Below are 23,836 nucleotides of genomic sequence, written 5' to 3'. Positions count from 1 at the left end.
GGAGCAGTGTCATGCTCAAATGGAGCAAAAAAAAAATCTCAAATATGGTATTAATACACATTATGAGGGGGTTCACATTATCTGTCCATATTCTGTTTTGTAGGCTTTCTCAGGATACTGTATGGAACTGGAGAAGATTTAGTTTATCAAGTTGGAGCACTTGCTGTTATTAACTGCACAGATGCAGGTATCTTTTGCATTGTCAGCAACACAATTTTTATGCAGGTCAGACTCAAGGTCTTATTCACCAGCAGAGTCATACCAGTACAGCTAACAGTTTTTTTCACGGATTTAGTTAAGCCACTCCAACAGGCCATCTTAACGCCAATTAGGAACAGGTTTTAGATAACTAGCAGTGTCCCTGATATTTATACTGAGTTAAAGGCTCCAGCAGACAAGTTTGCCAAATCTTTTTGGCTGAAAAGATCACTAACTCTTTCTGGTCACCCCTTCTCTAGGAATTAGCACTTCTGCAGTGGTGGTGACAGAACCAGATGCATATCTGGATCTCAGCTGCCCCAATTCACAGCCAAATGTGTGAGCTTTAAACCGCTGAGGAGCATAGTTTTGCTTAGAAATATCGGAGTGTGAACTGGAGCAAATGAAGGGTGAATGTATCTTCAAAGGCTGCAACTAGGGATGGGGGAATAACTAAAGAAGGTACCTTCTGCAAGTACCCCAGCAAGATTCAGCAGAGCTCGTTCTTCTGAGCCCTATGCTGGTTTAACTAACCTGGTGCAAATGCATGTGTATCCAGTCTCAAAGCTATTAAGCTGTTCCTGAATAGGTACTTGATCTTTTTAGGAGGCACAAGGCCAAATTCTCCATATGGTCACAAGAATGCAACCCCCTCTTGGCCAAAGTCTCCTCTCAGTCACAAAGTGTAGGTCTCCTCTAACACAGGTGCTGAGGCAATCTGTGCATGAAGCTAACTCCCCTTCTCATTAATGGCAGCTCTGCATGAGAAACTCCTGCACAGCAATGACAGGAAAGCCCCTAGTGTGTGTTAAAATGAGTCATAAATGTTATAACAACAGGATCATTTCGGCTCATTGCTGATACAGCATCTTAGTCCTCCTCCCTGCTCATGTTCTTACACTGTGCACCGTTTCCAAGATCTGCAGTCGCTCTTTAACAACACTGAGTTCAAAGTTCTCACCCAGAATAAAATGTTAAATGCTTAAAAGGTCTTCAGAGTCATTTTATTTCCTTCACTTAAACTAGAATTCCGCCTTCTGAAACTGAATATACACTAACTACTATGAAACACAGCTGGTTGTAATTTGAGTAGTTTGCCAGGCTGTTAAAATTACCCTACCAGTTTGGATATGGAGAGGCTGGTGTGCACATGGTGAATGCATTTACTGGATGTCAAAATGAAGCTAGGACAAATGCAGGTATTTCCAGTAAGCCAGCAAGGCACAGTAAACTCTACATATCAAAAGCTAGAATTTGATTGTTTTTATTTTGCTTCAAAGGTTATGAACTTGCTCATTTTCAGAACTTAAACACCTGTCAAATAAGAAAAAGTTCTTCTGGTGGAAACAAACATGACTGGTTTGTGTTCCTATCAAAGGTGGTAATTCAAGCTTGATCCTTAGAAAATCATTCTGTAGAGACAGAAGGCCAGAAACAAACCTGAAATGATGGCACTGGCTGTGGAGAACGCAAAATTAACAGGCACAACTGCTGTCACTTCGTACAGCTCCATTGCTTGATTCAAGAACCTGGAAGACAAGACTTACTGCACCTCGTAGCTACAGGAAGTTCTTTCCACTTCAAGAAAGTCTATGCAATTTAATGTAAGTTTAATAATAAGTCTGACTGTTTATTACCACAATACCAAAAAGCCCTGGACAAATGGTAACTATTGAATTTGCCTGTTGGGTTCGACTCTGCAGAGTACAAATAGGACACAGCCAGAAGATTGGAGAAGATTCCTCTAGCCATTGGCTGCCATTTGAAAGTCCCTACTGACACCCCACAGGAAAAATGTTGTTTGCCACAGATAAGGAAAAGGATACTAGGGTGTCACTGCCTTTGGTCTGCATCAGTTCTTGGAAGCTGTGTGGCTTGCAAGCAAGTTACTCTAATTTAAACAGGTCATGTAAGGGTGTATTTCCAGCATGGTTAAGCATGTGAGTCGATGTAGGAACAGTTCCACTTTGCTGAAGTCCACATTGCTGCCTCTTTGCTGCTGCGGCTCTACTCAGTTAAAATACACATTTGTATGTTTATCCGTGCCATCACACCCCAGCTTATGTGGGTCATACTCTGTCTTGCCAGGAGAGTCCAGAAAGGTGACTCCAAGCCTGTGATCCCTGAGCTAGAAGATCTGTGTTGTGCTTCTCAGAAAGGCAACACAAAACCTCACCAGGATCTCAGCAAGATGCAGGACCACACAAGGATACACTGCACATGAACCCGCAGGACCAAGATGTTGGTGAGCAGGTCATGGAGCAGCCCTCGAGGTCTGCATCAACTGATGAAAAAAGCAAATGAACCCAATTGTAAGGAAAACTGTGCTATCAGCTCTCCCCATAAGGTGATGAATCATGAGCGTGAACCCTGGGATGCACGAGCAGATACTGTGTTATACTAACAATGTATTTCAAACAGAAAGAGAAAAATCAAGAGACCGCAGAGTGTATTCAAAACCTATAAAAAGAACCATGTTTAAATGCTTCACTGGTACAATATATGTGAACAGTAAAAATCCAAGCTTGGATCTGTTTTAGCCATTAAAGTAATTGCATGGTTATTTTAGCGACCGTTGAACAGTCTCCATGGTGCTTTAAAAATAAAGAAATCCTACATATCCACAGGATAGTCAGGATTTTGAAGTCATTGAAAACACCTCATTATTTTCTCCCATTTGCAACAAACTTGGTCACAGGGACTAAAACAGTGATACTAAGGCCTAGCATTGAATCCGGGAGGATGTTGCAGAACAGGCTATTCTGAGCTAACACATGACAGTTAGATAAAACAAGAGAGAAAAAAAGTTTAAGTGAAAAATCTAGACTGAAAGCACTATCTCCTATAGAAAATGTGGCCAATGGAAAAGAGAGGAAGAGAGGAGAAGAGAGGAGGAGACAATGAGCCCAGGGAATGAAACAGGCACATCTCACTTCTGTTCTAATTCTGACCCAGCAAAAGAAAGAAAGAAAAGAAAACCTGGCAAGAAGGAGAGGTTAATTTGGGAGCTTCCTATTTACTAAACTTTTATTTCCTATTTTAAATGGCCTGAGCTGTTCTTCCAGTGAAGACAAGCTGGATGTAAATCACTCTCTAATCTCTTGCAAGGGAGTTCCTGAGTCAGCCATGGAGAGTCACTGCATAATAACGCATGGACTTCCTGAGTCCACATGGGAATGATATGTCCTGCCACGAGAAAGCTGGGTTGGCTCTTTTACCGGAAAATAATCATGCAAGTAAACACTCAGACTCACACTGGAGCAGTCTAGATGAGATTACTGAATGATGCTATCAGCACCTGAAGCAGAGGGACCGGCATGAAGGGAACGGACTCTCCGTTCAGCTGCAAGCAATATTTTACCATGCTGCCACCCGCAGCAATCTGCAAAGGCAGCATGAAACAATCACTTAGCAGGCTAGAGGCCAGCAGGGAAAACCCTGCTCACCAAAAGTTAACTGTTTCCTAAAGAGCCAAGGGTAACAAAGCTCAATGGGCATTTAAAAGAAATGGGGAGAAACTAGGGGTAAACTCTTTTCTTCAGCCTGATGTGTGACATAAGCCAGGAAAAAGAGGTGTGCAGTGAGGGTATATATGGCCATTTGATTATTTAGCAATGAAGATCTTTAAAAGTATCTGCAAAAAGCAACAGGAACATAAGTTTCTTTTAGTAAGTTCAAAACTTACGGCAAAACTAAAATTGAATTTGACAAAATGAGTTGATAATGAAAGCAGGTAGCACCTTGTGTAATTAATCAATTACAAACTGAGAAATAAAAGTCTAAATAAACTATATAATCAACTGCAGACAATTCATGCATCTGTCAAGACTCTGCTAGGAATTTATTGCATTTAACTGTAATTTATATCTAGAGTCAATAGCAGTACAGAACAAAACTGACAGATAAATGGGTATGAAGGTCAGTAGATTAGTAGAAACTTACTTGACTTGGAAAGCACAAGTAGCTGCCATTAAAATGCACATGATATAGAAAACAGGATAAGTAAGCTGCATTTTACCCTTCACAGAGCATGTTATCATGCCGGCCACAGCCTTTACAGCAATGACTGTCAGGGATGCTGAAAGAGAAAGGGAGAAATTAGCAGGGCAGCATCCACAGCAAGTGCCTTGGAGCATCAGCGAGGGAGGATGATGTGCCAGGTCACATCCAAAGGACTCTCTCATCTGAAAAGAGACCGAAGTAGAGTTTCAATACCTAAACCAAAACACATGAATTTATAAACCCTTGCTATGCTGCTGCCTAAGCTCAGAGTGACATTAACTCTGTGCATACTTTATTGTTTTGCTTTGAAGTTCTTTTGGCATTGAGGTCTGCAACCCTACATCTATCCAGGATTTCCCCATTTTCAGGTTGGAGTCTATTTCATAAAATCCTGCAAGGTAGGACTCTGTGGGTATGTTTGTGTATGAGAGAGGCTGAACTTAGGCTGAGGAAAGAGCTGAATCCATTTCCCACTTTTGGACATATGCCCTAGACACTGAACTATCAGGCTGAATGGGAACGCAGTCTCTACGCCTTCCAGACAGGCTTTATTTAGCCCCAGCTGCTAATTTGGAGCCCATTTTGTATTATTCAGGAGAGGGACAGAGGCATCTCATTATCTGCTCAAAGCTGCTGGACATCTCCTCAGCAGCCTCCATGTGAGCACCCTAAAGGTTTAAAACAACCCTTCATCCTCAGGATTTCTTTGCTGAGCAAGGAGCTGGTGAAAGCCAGCAGAGTTGAGCCTTTGGGTCCCATCACAAGGCACCATCTCTCCCCATGAGCTATAAACATAGTCAAGGCAACTAACATAGGGGTCTGTGTCTTCCCAGGGGCCAGGCTCTTCAAATCACAACTGGGTTTAGCTAACAAACAGAATATTTAAGAGTGCATTTTCAATCCATTTAGCTATTGTTATTCCATCATCAAAAAGGAGTCTTGTTTAAAAGACAGCAGGCAAAGATTTTCATATATGTTGCCAGTCCAGAGAAGTCTTACAACACACATCATTTAGAAAAGAGGCTGACAGTTCAACTATGAATCTAGTTCAACTAGATTTCCTTTTGGAGTGTGCTCTTCGTATGTTGAATCTAATCTAAGTAGATTGTAATTACTCAAGTAAAATGTAACAAATTCAAAACAAAGTAAAAATAAGAGGAGTCAGAGTGTAGAGATGACCTTAAAAGAAAGGTAATTAATCATCAGGAACAAAATCCCTCAGCTGGGATCCACCTTCTTCCAGAGCTTAGGAGTGTTGTTCGGTCTCAGTTTTCTGATTCATCCTAATATAGATGCAAAATTCAGATTGGCAAGGAGATCTGCATTTTCCAAAGAGGAATGGGAGAAAGGTGGGGTAAGAAGGAAGGATTCAGGTCTGGGGATTTGATTCCAAGCATTTTTCTTGTAGTTGTTCCAAAAGTTCAGAGGGAGTTTAAGAACTACATGCACCTCATGAGGATCCTGTTCACAGTCATGAAATACTGCTTTAATGACAACCTTTGCTCATTGTCAGCATTTCACTTCTTGTGCCATAATTGAAATAGGTGGAGTTGTTCAACAAAACAGTCCTCAAAGTGAGCAGAGTATGCCAAATTCTGAACTGTAGTGATGCTAATGATATGAGAAAAGCCAAAATATACCCTCAAAACCCAACAAGTGGCCTACATAATGACTGAGAGTTGCAGTGTAAGATAGTGGAATTATTATCTTAAAATAATAATTACAAGTAAAAACTGGTATTTTGAATTGTCCAGCTGAGCACAAAGATTTCAGAAGAATTGTTTCTGATGATAGGGCAGTTTCCATCCCCTACAATTTTAACAGATCAGAAAAGAAAGCATAGTTTTTGAAACCTAGGAAATGGTTTTGCTACCTCTGATGAAATTACCTCCCTAAGCACATGTGACAAATGATGTCACTGTCCAGCTATTAGAGCAGGAAACTCAAAAATCCCACTTTAATCTGAATTTTTTCCTTGAAATTTATGATAACTCCCAATATATACACAAGGTAAAATAATTCTCACAAAATCAACTTGCAGGTTTGTACAAAGCAAAATGTTTACAGATTTTTATGATCACTTCCATATTTTCTTTATAATGAAAATAGATCTTATTGTATCCACTGAAACACAAGGATTGCATCCTTTTTAGAAAAGCTTTTCTACATTTCATTTATATCTGTATGAACTCTCTTCCAGGAACTTATCAGTGCAGATATTAGAAAAGGCAGAAATTCTCCTCCACAAGCTGTCACAGAGAATTTTCTGCACAGAGCCCCCAAACCTTGGCCACTGGTCATGTAGCCATGGACCTTTGAGGGCTGTTAATATGTTAGACAGTAGAGAGCAAAGCTGCTGGGCCTTCTCTCAGCCCTGGTGAACCAGCAAAGCTCCCCAAGACTTTGCTCAGCAGAAGGGTCAGAGACCAAATAGAGGACTAAAGGTATTTTGTGGGGGGCTGCCAGGCACCAGGACAGCTGCAGGAACTGGAGCCAGCCACAGTTCTGTATTTCCTGCTCAAGGCAGATGTCAGTATTTCAAAAGTTCCTGTGAAGCGGAATTTATTTGTTTGTGTCTTTTTTAATAGAGCAGAAATAATGACACATTATTGCTGAAGCTGCATATGCTCACCAAAACCTCAGCAGCCACTAACTGAAATTGTGGCTTTTTGGTTGATTTCAACAAGACCACCAAATACTGTTAGTTCCTGCTGGGGAATCCAAGGGTTTGGAGCACCCCACACGTCTCTTTGCCACGAAGGATATCCAGGCTCCATGGCGAAACTCGCAGCCCAGCCTGTGCAGCCAGACTGCTGAGCTCCCTCAGACTGTGGGTATACTGTAGACCGATGCAGCCCTCCCAGTGAGTCTGCCCAGAAGTGCAGCAGTTAGGAGTGGAAACCCATCCCGGCATCTCTAGGCTTTCCACCTTACAGCAAGAAGCCTGGAATTTCTCAGGAGCACTCAGCTTTTCCTGCTCCTGGTGGCAGAGCCAGGATCTGGGACCAGTTCAGGTGAGCTCTCTCAAAGCTCCACATGAGGATCTGAGACTTGGTTGAACTTGCACATCCTACAGTCTCCTGCAAACCAAGAGCAGTCAAACACTTAGACACAAGATTCTGGGGACTCTTAAATCTCTTTCTCATGTGGAGAGTATGGAAATCTCTAAAAGCTAACAGACCCTGACACCAAGGAATTTAAGTGGTTGAACTGTCCTGAAATGGTAGATATGAAAGTCTGAGCTTATTAGCTGGATAAGAAACAGGGCAAGGATCTGGTGGAGTCCAACTAACAAATCTATGAGGGTTTTTCACATTCAATTAAATCCAAATTGTGAAACTAGCAAATTCCACTGAAACTCTGTTTTATCGAAATGTTTCTGACCAGCTCCATCATAAACATGTTTTGTAAGTCTTTGCAAGCTGATACATGTACCCACCGTACTCAACAGAAATTAGATTGATTTCAGTGGCACAGTTTCAGCCCCTTTCATCTCAGTCAGAGAAAGATGGTGTCCCATGAGGGTTTCTGTGGAGAACTGAGATGACAAAGATGGCAAAAGATGTGGAATGGTAACAAATTCTTAATATATACCTGCAAGCAGTAGAACTTTACAGATAATCTCCTGCCTTTTTTCAAAATTGGTTCAAATCTGACTTTATTTGAAGCTGCCTGAGAAAATGATCTTCCTTGTTTCTCTAGATATTGATTATTTTCTGACAGCAACACAAGCTTCATTAGCCCACTGAATTCTTGTTATGCCTCTGAAAAGATGGTGAAGCACAAGAAGTTGCATATGCAGACAGGCATAGGTAATTCAAGGAAAAGTTTCTAGACAGTCACACTGTAGCACTGCATATCTTTACAGAGTCTTCAGTTGCTCTGTTTTAAAGTACTGATTTTCACAGCTAGCCTGCTTTCCAAACAACATATCAAACAGACTCAGTAATCTTCAATCCTAGGATCTAAACATAAAGTGTTATTTTAAAAGGCTTCAACAGCATACTCATTTAAGAAGATCTGTAAAAGGAAACAGTCCTAGCAATAAGCATAGAAACGATGTTTGATAATTGGCTTTTCTCTTCAAAAAGGGGCCACAGTAAAATCATATAATTGTTTTAAGGATTCTCCTTCAGCACACAACTTTGAAAATGGCCCTGATCTGAACTAGCAGGCAAGAGTGACAAGGAATTATAAAGCAAGGAATTATCAATTAAAGTGAATAATAAGTTCTTACCTAGTAGCGCTACCATCATTAACAAAACCACAATGTGCTTCACAGCCTTTCTTTTGTAAAAATAGAGGAGAATGCAGAATATGATTATTTCTAAAATCTGGAAGTAAAAAGGAAGAAAGTTAGAGCTGTTTAATTGCATAATAAATACTTCATTCTAAGTCTTTGAGATGTCATATTCATCTACTCTGCTCTAAGAGTTCAAAGGAGAATTACTCTGTTAAGCTTCTTTGACTAAAAAGTAACCTTATCACCAATCACCTGAGTTATCAAACAATTGTTCTCATATATCTTTTGTGTTGTAGAGAAAGTTAACTTTAAGCATTTATTCTTTCTTTACTGTTTATTTTTGCTCATCTATTTTCTCACTGGTAGCATTAAGAAGACTTTTTTCATGTGACAGCAAAGTTACCCATGTTTGCTAGAAATAATTATTATAGAAACTCTGTATTTACAATCCCTACAGAAGGAAGCACTTAACTGGAGGAATGGCTGTCTCTCCTAGCGGTGGTTCTTCTAGTGCCCACCCCTGTGACATGCAAGCTCACTTTTTGCCTCTCTATTTGTCCTTCTCCCTGGCCCTAACCAAAAAAATCTTTAACGCTGTTTTTTTGTTCAAACCTGCTGCCACACATAGTACAGGGAAAAACATTTATTTCATATGGTGGTTCTCAAATCACAGCCTACCTGTCAGAAGAGTACCTGGAAAAACTCAGTGACACGCTAGCAGACCGTGCTGCAGGACATCTGCAGTTGCTGATGCAGCTTTACTTACACTGTACACAGTCCAAATTTGCTTCCTCAATAACATCTGACAGTTCAATGACTGACAGTTAAATATACTGAATTGCTATTAATATGTCTCCTTGCAGATTCCCTTAGTAACTTGCTTTTTGCCAGTGTGGTGGCTCAGCAGATGCTCCCTGCTATTACCAGCTATGGAAGTCACCACTAGACCCTGCTCTGGGCTGAAAAAGCAGACAAGTGAGGTGGTGCCAGGGAGCGACAAAGTCTGCCAGGCTGGCAGACAGCAGCCCGTCTGCTGTATTCACTCTACTCTCATTTTACCTAAAGAGGTGACTGAGAGAGAGGAAGGCAGGTCTCCAGCCTGCATCCTACCAGGGTCCTGCTGTGGTCCTCAAAGCCCTCCTGATGAAGACCAGGACAAGGTGGGTACTCAGGCAGTGCAGCCATGGCTCTACGACTGTGGCTCGGTGGCTGCTTTCCATGCTTACCCCTGTAGCTGTGGCTGAGGTGACTTTTGCCAGTGATGCCTGGGAAGTGGGAAGCTGAGGGGGCAAGGGCACGCCACAGCAACACTGCTCCAGCTGCAGGCAGAGGCTGAGGACAACCTATCTGCACATGACAGAAAGATCATGGCCTCCTCCTTCTCCTCCATATGACTCTGGATGTTGGCCTGTACATGTGATGACTTCTGTGCGTCCTCTCAGGTCTCATCCTGCGAGTGTCACATACAACTGTGGAAAGTCCAGGTATCAGGAATGGGGACCCAATCATGGCCAGAGCCACGAGGGCAGGGAGGCAGCTGACTGACCTCCTGCAAAATCCGCTGGACTTCTGCCCTCATGCTCCCTCCCACCTCAACTGGTACCTGCCAACCACCTCTGGGCGTCTACATCCTCAGCATCTTGAAAACACAGATATTCTCCCTCCTACCCAGGGCATAAGGCAGTAGCTCAAACCCCCTTATACCCACAGAAAACAACAATTGCCAAAGCTAAAGAAGCTTTCATGAAGCCCAGGAAGCTGCAGGAAATGGGTATGATGGGGATCTCTGTGCTGTGAGATGCTCAGAAGCCCAATAGCTTTAGAGGCTGTGCATGTCAGGATATAATTGAATGAGGAAAATAAAGAAGACAGAAAAGGAGATTGAACTCATTACTGAAACTGGTTGTTCTCAATTTTTTACTAAAGAAACAAGTCCTAGAAAAATTTTATTTCTCCCTCTTTGGTTCTGTCACCATGTAACTATTACATGTTTTTTAATGCCACTCCACTCTTAGAAAAACAATAGCCGTAAGGCAGCAGAATCAAAAAGATCTGTGTGTTGAGCTGATAAAATTTCAAAAGAAACCACTGAAAAGTTAGCAGCAGTGGTTATATAATGCAACATAACCAATTTCTCATTTTGGAGAAGGAGCATACCAAGAAAGCAGTTATCTGTTACAGTCAGCTACTAAATTTCTCTGCCATATTAATGATCCTCCAATTTAGTAGTGTTCAAAAATATTAGCAGAACATAGTTATGCATTAATTAATTTTTGATTTACCTTCATAATTATCCTTTGCTCCCAAAGACAGCCAAAAACCAACTGCATCTCAGAATATTATTGATAACACAAATTTGGCTTTTATATCACATTTCTCAAAAAAAAAACAACAACAAAGAAAGCAATGATAACAATATTTTTAAAAAGCATACTATTTTCTGTAAACATGCCATATATAAAAACCATTTTGCTGTTAGTTAAACGAATGCATTTCTGGACTAATGATCTTTACAATCTGTTTCGGAGTGTTGATCTCATCTCCCTTCATAATGACTTCCCTTCCCACCATGCTTGCACCCAGAGGTGAAAGCTGGGACACCACAGGATATAAAAGAGGCTTTTGCTCCAGTCTTGCACAAAGTACCTTCACCAGCTTCCTCAGGTTTATTCAACATTGTAACAGTGGGCATGTCTAAATTAGGAAACAAGGTAGGAATCATATTAGGAGCTGCACACTTGTGATGCCATTCTGGCTTCCCCATGGAAAACTACAGCAGTGTCTTGAGGGAACTCAAGGAGAAGAGAAATAAAGGTAGCAGCTTTGTGTTCATACCACTGGCAAACACATTTTAGGGATAGAGGGGATTATCAGTCTATAGCTACAACAGACTTCAAATTGCTTCAGTTGCTATTTTGACAGTGATCAGTTGCTAACAGAAGGGAAGAAAACTGTGCTAAATAAATATTCCCTGTGTGGACAAGTGCCTAGGCTAAGAAAGAAATCCAGAGGTTTCACAGGTATCCTCTTCCAAGATGCACCAGCTGAGAATGGGCATACAAGGCTGGGGCCAGGGCCATAGCACTGGGTGACAGAGCACTGTGGGACCTACTCCCCCGCCATGTGACTCAAGTACCCATCACCTCTCCCAGACCCCCTAAGCAGTTGTCACAGAGCAGGACAGAGACTGCACTCCATGTGCATAAACCTGTGAGACAGCCCTACTGGATGCAGCAGCTGTATTTCAGGTATCAACCTGTTTTATGTCACCTGGACATTCTTAACAGATCCCATCACAGCACGTAAAGGGAAGCACCATCGTCTTCCTGGTCACTTAGATTTCAAACTAGACAAGAATAATCTTCTACAAAACAGGCCCAGAGAAACTCATCCAGGGCACTGCTGGATCTGCTGAAATGCTGTCTCATGCCACCTCCAGCATGCTGCATGCTCTGGCATGTTGCCATGATCTCCAAGAGCAGAAGGGACCATTGAGCACCACCAACCTCAACTGAACCATATTACTGCTGCTGTCTCCGTGCATCAGCCCTCCATCAGACTTCACCCTGTCATCAGCTCTTCTCTTGCAAGAGGTACCACCAAACTCCACTGTGGTCTCTCTCTGCTTAAGAGCAAACAACCCACCAAGAAAACCTGCTTCTGAATGTAAACAGCCAAGAAAAACTGTCAAAGGAACATAAAGGAGTCCCTGACAACAGGCTCTGGAAGAGGCAGGCAGGTCTGTATGCTTGGCTGGGGCCTCCTTGGGAAGCCTGTAAGAGCAGTGGTGGTGCTCCTATAGGGCAGGCAGTCCTGAGGACACACCTGCAGAGAAAGCTGATGCTTGCTTTTGATGTCCGTCATTTAACTTTGCTCAGCTCTGCCAAATCTTGTACACTGAGTATGAAATTCAAACAATTAGCGCTCACCTCATGCTCCCCAGCAGCCAAACTATTCTTCCTGTATTTGTGGTGCCACGGTTCTCTGCCACTTGGTGACCCACTAGCAGGTCACCTTTAGTCACCAGGCAAGGGAGAGGCCATGGCACTGAGTCACTGCGAGCAGAGTGTGTAGTTCTAACAGGATCCCATGCAGAAAGGCATCTTTCTGGGTTGCCCCAGCTGTAGCCTACAACTGTGTCCTGAGCACTACCCAAAATGGTGCTCTCCTATTGCTGATAGCTGTGGCAGTGTTAAATATAAACTCTAGGAATGGGAAGTGTTTAGATTAACTCTGCTTCATGTATTCTGTTTAGAAGGATGGAAGGAAGTTGACCTGCTTACAATCATTTTTGTTATTACAACTAATCTGTACTGAAGCCTCTTCATGCCTACATCTCATCAAGATTTTTATATTCATAATGTTTTCCATGTTTCTAAACATTACCAGAAGGCACCAGATCAAAATGCCACAGTCTCCCTCAACTGTTTCTCTAGGACATAACAGCAACGTAGGAACCAGAAGCATTCTTCTAGGTCTTCCAGGCACTTTGAAGGAAAAATAGAAATTCTCTGAACCTGATTTTACAAAGATTATATATTAACAATCCAATGTTCTTCTGTTTAGGGAAACCTAAGAGCTTCATCTATAATTGATGTCCTCTGTAATGGCCAACAATGCACATAAGCGAAAGAGAAAAAAAACAAGATAGGATAGTCATTCTTGCTCAGACATGATTATGTTACTTGCAAAGGCTCGGAAAGTGACTCAAAGTTGCCTCCTGTGGGAACTTCAGGCTATTTTTTGCAGACCTCCTCTGAGATCTGTGTATCACCCACACAGAACACTTTGTACCGTTGGGGCTTTATATTTCTCAGCAGACCTTACATCGGGGCTACTTTTAGAAAGTTGGACTGCATTATACTGCTGTACTGTCTCCTCTCTATATATATTTATACTGGAAACTCAGCAGCTTCTGCTGTGCTTTTTATATCTCAGCAGCTAACCTGTGCTAGGCATTTTACAAACAAATATGAAGAGCTAGTTCCCTGCAGAAAGAGAATATTTACTGCAGGGTTTGTCTTAACTTCCAGCAGCATGCCAGGCTAATCAGGCTGGTGTCTGAGTCTTTTGGCGAGCCTTCCCCTTCCTCTTCTTCTTTGGACATGAAGCTCAAAACAAATGAATCCAAGGAGCAGAAGGAACAAATCAAGCAATGTATTGAATGACGATAGAGTCAACAAGACTTCCTGCATACTTCTCTGTCCTTCCATGTAGCCCACACTGTACATGCAGAATTGGATACTGACTGAGTGCAGGGAAAGTGAGAAGAGGAGAAAGTGAGTAGAGGAGAAAGTTACCTATCCCCTCCTTATAGTCTCTCCTAGGAAGAAGAAAGCAGTTTTCCTAGGCATTCAACTGTGTTTTTACGACCTTTTCCAGAAACAAAGTCAAATATGTCCTCAGGTGAGGAAAAACCATTTCCCAGCAACCTACTGGTTTTGAGAAACTGTGGGCTTCTGGGCACCATCTCAAACACCATCTGGCACAGAAATTTCTGATGCCACTAGGAGTAAATGGAGAACTTCCTCCCTCCACCATCTCTACACAGAAGGTGACACAGTGATTTAAAAACACTATTTAAAATGCTGGGCTTTTTGTATTATCTACAGATGGAACAGCATGGTAAAAGGGGACATTAACTAGGAGAGAGAAGGTCCTCCAGCACCCCCTTAGTCTTCTGTCCTGAACCACGTCCTAAAGGAGTTCCTCTCTCTGCTGATTACAGAGATTTGCTGAAGCTCTTGCTGAGGCTGAAGTTAAATCTTGTGAGTACCACACCCCTACCCCACTTCCACCAACAACCAAAAAACCTAGAGAGGCCTTCAGAAGCCTCTGTACTGTCCGACTGAAAGTACATGTTTTGATGTATGGAGCATGATCATTACTTTATTCCACTGAGCTGTATCTTTCAAGATTTTTGAAAATGCATAAAAAATTGAGCATGAGAATTAATACATTTTAGTGCTAACTTGTACTTTCTGCTTAACCAGTAGCATCATGAATAGTAAAGGTGTATTCAATACCTGCAGGCTTGCTCAAAAATTAAGTTTCTTAAGCTGTCTACTCTGGAAGCTTAGCTTTCTAACTGAACTTCCTACTGAGAAAAGCCTGGGCACTAATAATGTAGCCGAAGCGAGGCACTTTGTTGGGAAAAAGTAACATTTCTGAAGCTCGCATACTGCATGTTCTATATTCAGCTGAAGGAACAAATTTTCAGCATTCTAGGGGGAGAGAAATATTCCTCCTACTTACTCTGGCCTTGATCATGATGCTGATTAGATGCATGAAAGAAGAAGGATGAGGTTTGTAGTTTGTATACAGATACTTTAATCAAAGCGGTATTTTTGCATTTGAATTCAAACTTTGGTTCAGGTTAACAGCGAGTGGCTGTGAAGCAGGCAGTCTCTCCACATCTCTACTCCATACAAAGCTCCTTTTGGTCAGGCTCAGCAATGTGGGGATAAAGCAAAGTGGTAGGAAGAATAAAGCATGACCAGAAAGATACATAGATTAATTTTCAAAAGCACAATTCTATCACATTCCAGAAAAGCACTATAATTCAGATGTATGTGCTGAGAGTATGGCATGAACACATACATAGCAAGCATAACCAGTGCCAATATTTAGTCTTGATCCCTCAAGTTCACTAAAAAACTAAATCTTTTCTTTCTCATCAGTCTTGCACAACTGTGACTTTCCCTTGGCACATAACTTGAAAGACATCTTTTGGTTCAGCAGATTTTCAGCTTGGGGACTGGGTGACCCAAGGACTTGTTCTCTCTATGAAAACCACACAGGGAGCAATTTGTCTTCCAGAGCAGGCTTCAGACACTAATTCATAATGTTGCAAAAAGCCCAAGAACCCTAGTTATTCTGATTTAAGAACTAGATACTCACCGCATATATCACAAAAGGCCAACTCACTAAGTAATTCTGTACTTTCTTCGCTGTGAGCTCTTGGTGTACATTTGGAGTGAAAGTCACCAACAAGTATGTTCCTGCTACTGTGAGTGTTCCTCCTTTAAAGAAAAGGCATGCAATACACACAGTCATGGCTGACCTTGCTCTCCAGCTCATTTAGAAATAGCTTATAGCAGAAAATTTTAGTCCATTTTATCAGATTTGAATTTATAACCTAGTATAATTTTTAATAAACACTTAAAGGATTCTGGAAGTATGAAAAATGCTGTCAGTAAAACCTCATGAATTAGGGCTCCAATTCAGCAAATTTTCAAACGTTTTCAGATATGCTCAATTCTAAAATACAAGGCATGACAAAGGAGAATCAGTCCTCTGCATTTCTCATTGGCACAAAGCAGATCACATAAACTCATCCTAAACTGAATGTACAAGTTGTTTATTGAGGTAGACGGCTAGATCATTAAATAGTGCAAATACATACAGCTCTTCTGAAGTCAGTGTGACCACAGAGATCTACATCAGCTATGAACCTGCCCTGGAAACTTTAAGTGTAATAGATATGTTCCAGTCCAATGCTTATGTGAAGCTGCCCTGAAGCCAACATTTTGGCCACTCCCTGTTGTATTTGCAGACCTATGAACTGTTTTTAAAAGGTTGAATTGCAAGAGACTGTTCAGCCATCAGGTTGCTGGGGCCCCTTTTCAAGGTCAAACTTGCCTTATTGTGCTTTTAATAAAACTCTGGAAGTTCTGCCTTGTGGACAGCCAGCTGACAAACACAGATGTTCACGGAGGTATCTAGATACAAGTGAGCTGGTCATGAGCTCATAAACTGTATTGGATTAAAGAAGATATTAGCTAATCAATTTTTTTAAGTAATCCTTAAAAATTCTTGGCAAACCTATATATCGGTATGGAATACAAGGCTTAGGAATACAAAACAAAGCACATCCGGAGGACTTTGCTGGCACTGTTATCACACACAGTTCCTTTGGAAAAGCAAAACTGTTCTATATTTATGTGCTTGTGAAAACATCACCATATTTCCCATCATACAGCTCATTCCTATGGAATGTAGCAACATTGTTAAATCCTTTTTGCAAAATCTAACTCACAGAAATAAAATAAATCAGTGCTGAACACTACTTAAAGAAACACACAATGTATAAGGCCATAAGTGAAACATGATCAGCCAGGGGAGTGGAGGGGTGGGGGACAGATTTTGAATGTAGCAGCTGAGCTGGCAAACTTGGATCCCAATGCTAAATAAATATTATATAGTATTCCTGGAACAATACTGAACAGACGTCTCCAAAGCATTCATGGGGACAGCTGGAATGTCCTTACAGTATTGACAATCAAGGCCCACAGCAGGAACTCCACTGTAATAGCAGGCACCCCATAGCAACATCAGGTGCAGTATCCCAGCTGAGATAGCTTGTTGTAAAGTGCAAACGCTGAAATCTGCTTGTCTTTCGCTATTAATATGTTCAAGCAGGGCAGTTCTGATATGCAACAAAAATCTTGGATGCAGACAAAAAGCTGACATGCTTTTACAGAAAAGATCATGTTTTCCAGCAAAACACTTGACAACATGATTATTTATTCTTTGAAGTGACAAAATTAGTACCAAAGGGAAGTTGTCATTTTCAATTGAGCTTCAATTTTTGTGTAATATCCATGCAGAAAGAAAAAAATCTTCTATTGGAATGAATAATTCAAAGGTCTTATTGTTTTTATTAAAATTGCTTTGTACTCATAACGATAATACTAAATACATCCTCAGAGGCAAAAATAGACAATGAAAATAAATCTGAGCACATAAGGAATGAGTTACAGTTATAAGAGAGGAGGATTTGGGTGTGCAGTCTTTTTCATATGCATTGAAGATTCTCCCTCTTTCTGTCACTTCCTCCCAATTTTGAAAGTATCTGCCTCAAAACACTTGCTCAGGGAAGTGGGAGTGTGAAGGTGGGGGGACTGCGTGAGAGTTACAGCTTGCTAAGCATATGGCAGTACACATGCCCGTATTAGCAAATGCTTACTTACCCAATATAACAGGACCCTTCATCATCTCCTTTAGGAATAAGACCGAAATAAATGCACTACCTAGAACAGATATATAAAGATGTCTTTTATATTCAATAGAATATCAAGTGCTACAGCAAAAAGCTGACTTCGGCAAAGTATAAATATGTCTCATGGCTGCTGCTGTCATACTATACTGTGGTATAAGAGGTATCCTGGCATTCAACCAACTCTCTGGTTTTGTAGCATCTTAAATGCACCCAGAAGGCTCTTACTTGGTTAAAGGGATGCAATATCCTGCCTGTCTCACACACAGACATTGCTTTAACTGCCCTGACTTAGTCATAAGTGAAAATCTTAGGAAACCAGGCACTGGTCAGCCCTACTGTTCCACTCTCCATTCTTTTGTGAATTCAACTATATGGACTTGCTCAAGGCAAATTGGCTTACAGAGGGGTAAAGTTCTGCTTCCTTTAGTATTAGAGGCTTATAAGTAAAGTAACAAATGCACAACTCAGAGGAAGAAAGTCACTGCAAAAGTGTAACAGTACAAACTAAGAGACTGGTCATGATCTCTGCAAACAAGCAAGCTGAGGAACTCACAGGTCTACCAATAGTGGTAGCCCTGCCCATGGCTTTCTAGAGTGACTTGTAATGAGGAGGGAAAAAAATGGAAGTGAGCACTAGAAATGACCTCCTATTTCCTGTCAGCTATTTCACTTGTCCAGCCCTCACATTTCCCCTTGTGCTTTCTCCTAGCCCTGCCTCCTCTGGAAAGGCAGAAGTAGTGATCACGATGGGATTTCTGGCAAGCAGCTCAGTGTGGACATGTGCTGAAGAGGAAAGAAGGAGTTTGGACTTAAGATGGATGAGACTCTTGGCTAGGTGGGAGAGATGTCTCTATTCCACCATACATTAGAGCATCTACCTCTAAGGAGATAAGAAAGAGGCTGAAATGCTCCTATGTAAAAGAAATGATGGAAAACCTTTAGGAAAAGTTCATCAGTAATGCTAGATCCATTTGGAAACATCAGAGACCTTCTCTGCCTAGGAGGGATAGTGAAGGGATACATTGAACCTAAATCATGGGATGGTATTACAAGAGCTCTGTTCCTGCCTACAACAAGAACTTCTTGGTTTATTCTTCAAACAACAATTTAAACTTTTTGTGGCTATCCTTGTCTAGTACCTCTATTGTTCTGATGGAAAAGTTAACTTGTGGTTAGCTATTAGATGTATCCTAGATAAATCAAAACATGGTCATAGCAAGACATAAACAGAGATCTGGTATTCAGCATTGTGTCTGTGTTAATCAGTAGAAAATCAGACATAGCGTAAATCATAGATTTAGACTGTATGAAGAGTAATGGAGATCTACCCAAATAAACAGAAGTAATTAAAGAAAGTAACTGAAAAAAAAAAAGCCTCACTGAAAGTAAGCTACTTAAGTGACATAGTTTTCCTTATTCAATATTACAGTGCTAATTTTACTGAGGAAAAGATATTGGTATCCAGGCAACACTAGTACACCCAGAGCTACCTAACTTTAGAAAAGAGAGAGGATAAAAATCTGGAAAGGAGCAGCAGCCACCCTAGTAAGAGCAGGAATTAATTACTGCTCTGTCTCCCTACCATCTGAGCTCTCAAATGCCATCTCAGACCGCCCATTCAGGCAGTCACCATAATGAGAAAGACTTGGTGCTTAATGAACAGCTGTCTCAGTGATTTTTTGCTTTTGAGTCCACACTCTTGTCATCAATGTTAATAAATACAATAAACTGAAGATGAGAAGAATGCAAGATCTGACCCTTCTGAGTGCTGAGCATCTCCTGGGAAGGACTAGCTGTCTGCTCCTCTGATGGACTGACAGAGAGCTGAGACACCAGTGTCTTGAGAAGGATAACGGATTTTGGTCAATGACCCTTCAACTCAAAAAGGATAAGGTTTCACAGAGGTGTTTCCACTGGCCTCATGTGGGATTCTCATATGCAATGGTTCCAGCTTACTACAAGTCTTATACCAGTTAGGGTGAATTCCCATCTTACCAAACCTTAGATCTCTTCAACAGAATACCTATGTCTGAGCTTGTTGTCAGGACTCTCAGTGTGTTCAATGGACATCTAGTAAATGTAATTTAGGGTTCCATTTTAGTGCTGGCATCCCATTTGGGATGAGATGAGTTATGCCTCAAATTCTATTGCCTAGTTTTCTGAAGATGATAAGGCAATCTAAGGTAATCACAACCTCTGATCATAGCAGTGGGCACAGGAGGGCCTGCAATCTCCAAAATGCATCCAGATAATGAAAATTGTCATTCAATCTGTCATCCACTTTAATAATACATTCAAATGTGGCAAGCTCTTTCTCCAGGGATGGCTGGTAATGCACAAGAGATCATGAGCTTAACAGAATATATGTATAATTAATGCTCTTTGTGATGTGAAATATGTAGAGCAATCTAAAAATAGAAGCGGTTTTAAGAACACATATTAGGGCCCTCGGGGACGGGAGGAATTGGCAGAAACTGAAATAGGAGGGGAGGTGCAACAGGAAAGGGAGGAGAGCGAAACCCGGGAAAGACTTTGAACAGAAAAGGTAACTGTCCCTGTGTATAAGCCACCAAGACTTCACATGCATGGAAGTGAAGAGTAAATCAAGGGCAGTATATCTAAGCAAAAGAACAGAGAACAGTTACACAGAACTGAGAAAGGTCGTATACTGAAGCCTGGCAGAGACTGGCAATTACATTCTGGACTAAATTTTAAGCAAGTTACTGTAGCACAGCCAAGACAGGACCTTGTTATTAAACATTGTCCAAACTTTATTTTTCACTTGTAACTTTCTGTTTTTAAACTTGTAAGTTTGATATTTAAATCATCTTTTACACTCCTCAATTTGCAGAGCCAGACTGAACCAGGGTAAATCAGAGTAACCAAGGGCAGATCATCTCCAGGTAGACAGCAGCCCTCTAGAAGTGATGGGCTGGAGAAGAGAGGATACAAAAGGAGTCTGGGAGCCCCAGGAGTGCAGGCTGGTGCTTGCTTGCCTTGCCATCTTGCATCTGGCATTTTCCTCAGCTGCCAAAGAGAAACAGCAGGGAGCAAAGTGCATCCCTGGACTCCAGGAGATAAATGCAGAGCTCTCACAGCTGCTCTGCCCCACTTCTTAGTACTCCTTAGAGCTCCAACACACAATCACAGGTGGGTCTAGCTGCTCAAGATGCTAAACCCTCCAGAAAAGGCAGCTTAAGCCAATATGCTAGATGGCAAACATTTTCCTTTGCGTTTCTTCTATGGCATGGTGTCCTCTCTGCTTTGATCCAGGTTTGGATTAGGGGCCTCCTGAGGTCCTTTGCAGCCAGAATTATCCTACAATCTGATGAACTCACGACAGAAGAGTAAGTGGCAACCAGTGACCACAGCTAGGTGCACCAGATATATAAATCAGAGCCCTTCCCACATCTCCAGTTCTGCTCCTGAAAGCAGCCCTACTGAAATGCTTGTGCTCAGCTCCCCAGACCCTCCATGCCTTCCCCGTGCCATCCGTCACAGCAGCGGTGAGGTGTCTCCACCCCTCTACCACCTCGCCTAAACACCAGGGACTTTATACTCTTGCGCTTCGTCCCTAACCAGCTTCCTCCTCACCTGACTAAGGTAGCCTGTGTTTAACTTCCTTCTACCAAGGAATTTCTCCTTCCCAAATTTCCCCTTCCTCATGCCGTAGTCCTCTCATTCCCCCTCTGTCATGGGAGTTGCATGCATCCTTCTCCTCCACCATTACTGCTGATGTGGAAAATAAATCATTGAACCTTATGTTCAAAACTCTATGGGTGAATAGACCAAGGAAGGGGGGAAATTGCTGAGCTGAAAGGTATCAATGTGCCTTTACAAATGTTCATTTGCTTGCCTGCATCTTTTTTAAAAAGCTATAGACAGTTACAGAGATTGAGATCTGTGCCAAAGTAAGAAATATCCTCTGATTTTTTTTTTAATTGGTCAGCAATAGAATTCAAAAATACAGTAACTCAGAAAAAATTATGTCAAAGTGTAAGCTGTCAGGAGTTTGGCAATAAAACAAGCAATTTATAATTGTCTTTAAATCTTACTGGTTTTGAGACACTGTTTTAGGTATACCACATGTGCTCAACTCTGTGTCTGAGTTGTTAGCCTGTATGTCACTGAGGCAAGGACAGCATCCCTACGTGTTTCAGAAGACTTGCATACTTTCAGACATTCAGAACATTTTTGGCTTTTTAAATAAAACTTTCAAAAATAGGCACAGAGCCCACTCCTGCTAGGATCCCTACTAGGAACCCTGCTAGATAAAGAGCAGGGCAGAAAATGTTAGGAGACTTTCTGTTAAGTATTGAACATTACAGAACTGAGCCTGGAAAAAGAGGACAGCACAAATTAAAGCACATCCTAAAGAAATTTCTTATCTTGATTGCATGATGCTCATATCAATATCCACAAATGGAGAAGTAAATAGGCCTATAAAATATCTGTATCTGTATGTTCATTTCTGAAGGCTCATGAAACTGTTCAATCTAGAAATATAGAATTAGAGTTTCAGATAAAAAAATATTATGACTTAGTACAACATCAAAATCATGATAAATAAAAACTACTGGGCAGAAAATGCCAAAAGATTTGTTTATTCAGAGTTTAACTGCTTTGTTGAAATAACCTTGTTTTCTCATACTTCGACATAACACAGGCTGCTTTTTATTCCTTAGCTCTCTACTACTGCAGCACATGAATTCCAATTTTCACTGAAAGAAATGGTAGAAAGTGTTCTTTTTCAGCCTGATATACAATTAAGTGCTTCACAGGGGAGGGCTGTAATGGTGCTACACATAGCTTTGTCAGATACTGATTCTCCTAGGAGAGGGATAGCGAGTGATTATCTCCATATGTAGGTTTTCTCCAGTACAAATAGAACCAATGGATAGTATAAAATGTGGATTCCATCCCTAAGAAACTGAATGGTGAGATCCCAGCTCACAAAACAACTCCTCTGCCTCCTAGAAATGAAATTTGCAGTTAGGCTTGTTTCGTGTTTTTTTTTTGTTTGTTTGTTTTGTTGTTGTTTTGTTTTGTTTTGTTTTAAGAAAGAAAGAATACAGAACTAGAGAAGTTAAAGAAAGAAAGTACATATTAAAACACTGATCCTTAGAAGATATTTTCTAAATTTTGTCCAATCCAGCCTTAGAAGACTCAAATGACTAAGTGCCCATCACTTATTTTTCCTACCAAAAACTATTTCATAAAGTATATGTCATTGTTAAGCTGTTTTCCTGGTCCCCAGGCTATTCACGAATCCCATCTCTTTACTCTTATTTTTATTGTCAGGCAATACTACATTACCATAAATAATGCCTCTGTAATTTATGTTCATAGCCTTCAGTATAATCATGTTCTTCCTTTTCTCCTTTTCAAGTCTTAGATTAGCACCCTTAACTATTTTAAATCTATATATTAAATTTTGGTTCCTCGTAAATGCACACAGACTGCTTTTGCTGCTTCTGTCTTGCCAATAGTTTTCCAATAGTGTGACACAAAACTGAAGATTTGCCTCAAACATTCATTCATTCTGTTAAGCCAAACTGATTAGTAGCAAAGCTAAGATCACTGCAGTTAGGTAAAGGCATTTACAATCACACAATTTTCAGAATACTTTTTTAATCCATTTCACTAATGCTTTAGATGAAATATGAAAGCAGGTTTGCTAATCATGATTTGAAGACTTTTTTTAATGTTTGTGCTTCCCTCAGTTTGTGCAATAAAAAAGATCACTTTGAATCAAAGCATTTATGCTGTTCTACACAATTGAAGAATCTGCCTCCAATTTATGAAGCAGTTTCACCCAGGTGTTGAGAAGCGCTCAAGCAGTAAGGATGGCAACCTGCTGCTGTGGAAGGAGACGTCTTAAAAAGTGACCTTAAAGCATGCTTTATGCAGACACTCAGTCCTCTACTGACCTTCCAAGTTGGAGAGATTCAGGGCCATCCTGATACAGAAGCAGATAGACATGTCTTAATCTTTCCTCAAATCCAAGCTAAAATAGCCTGCCTCTCAGTCAGCAAGGTCTGAAGAGGAGATGATGGGGGTAGTTCATTCCATCACAGCAGCCCAACTGAGCAGTAAGCCAGGGCGCAGATCTCGGGGAGGCAGCTCTCCCTGGAGAAGTACCAGTGTTTCCACAGGGGATCTGGAGACTGGTACACTAAGAGGGGGCAAGAAAAAAAGGCTGAAATGATGAGGTTGCTGGTCATGACAGAAGTATTGTTTAGCAGAAGAAAGATGGAGTGAAAAATATAAGAACAAAATCCCTAAGCAGGTAAAGGGCTATTAAGCACATACAAAAGGGAAGGAGCTTGTAAGAATGGGGCTGTGCTCACAGCTTTGGGGTAGATTTGAACATCTCCCTCCCATGCTAAGGG

The 23,836-nt window shown here is 41.2% G+C and overlaps 1 protein-coding gene across 1 annotated transcript in view; it reads right to left on the bottom strand.

Moving 5' to 3' along the window:
* The window catches only part of NIPAL2 (NIPA like domain containing 2), a 52,638-nt gene that overhangs the window by 2,010 nt on the left and 26,792 nt on the right, over window positions 1–23,836 (bottom strand). Inside the window, exons 4-8 of the mRNA XM_062568552.1 lie at window positions 17,416–17,475; window positions 15,344–15,465; window positions 8,438–8,534; window positions 4,141–4,276; window positions 1,639–1,727 (exon numbers count right to left, since the gene is read on the bottom strand). Of these exons, the coding sequence (XP_062424536.1) occupies window positions 1,639–1,727; window positions 4,141–4,276; window positions 8,438–8,534; window positions 15,344–15,465; window positions 17,416–17,475 (504 nt within the window). The remainder of the gene's footprint in view (window positions 1–1,638; window positions 1,728–4,140; window positions 4,277–8,437; window positions 8,535–15,343; window positions 15,466–17,415; window positions 17,476–23,836) is intronic.

The sequence above is a fragment of the Rhea pennata genome, chromosome 2, assembly GCF_028389875.1.
Source record: "Rhea pennata isolate bPtePen1 chromosome 2, bPtePen1.pri, whole genome shotgun sequence".
Taxonomy (NCBI): Eukaryota; Metazoa; Chordata; class Aves; order Rheiformes; family Rheidae; genus Rhea; species Rhea pennata.
Note: the sequence above shows the minus strand (reverse complement) of the source record. Positions and strands in the feature narration are given on the sequence as shown.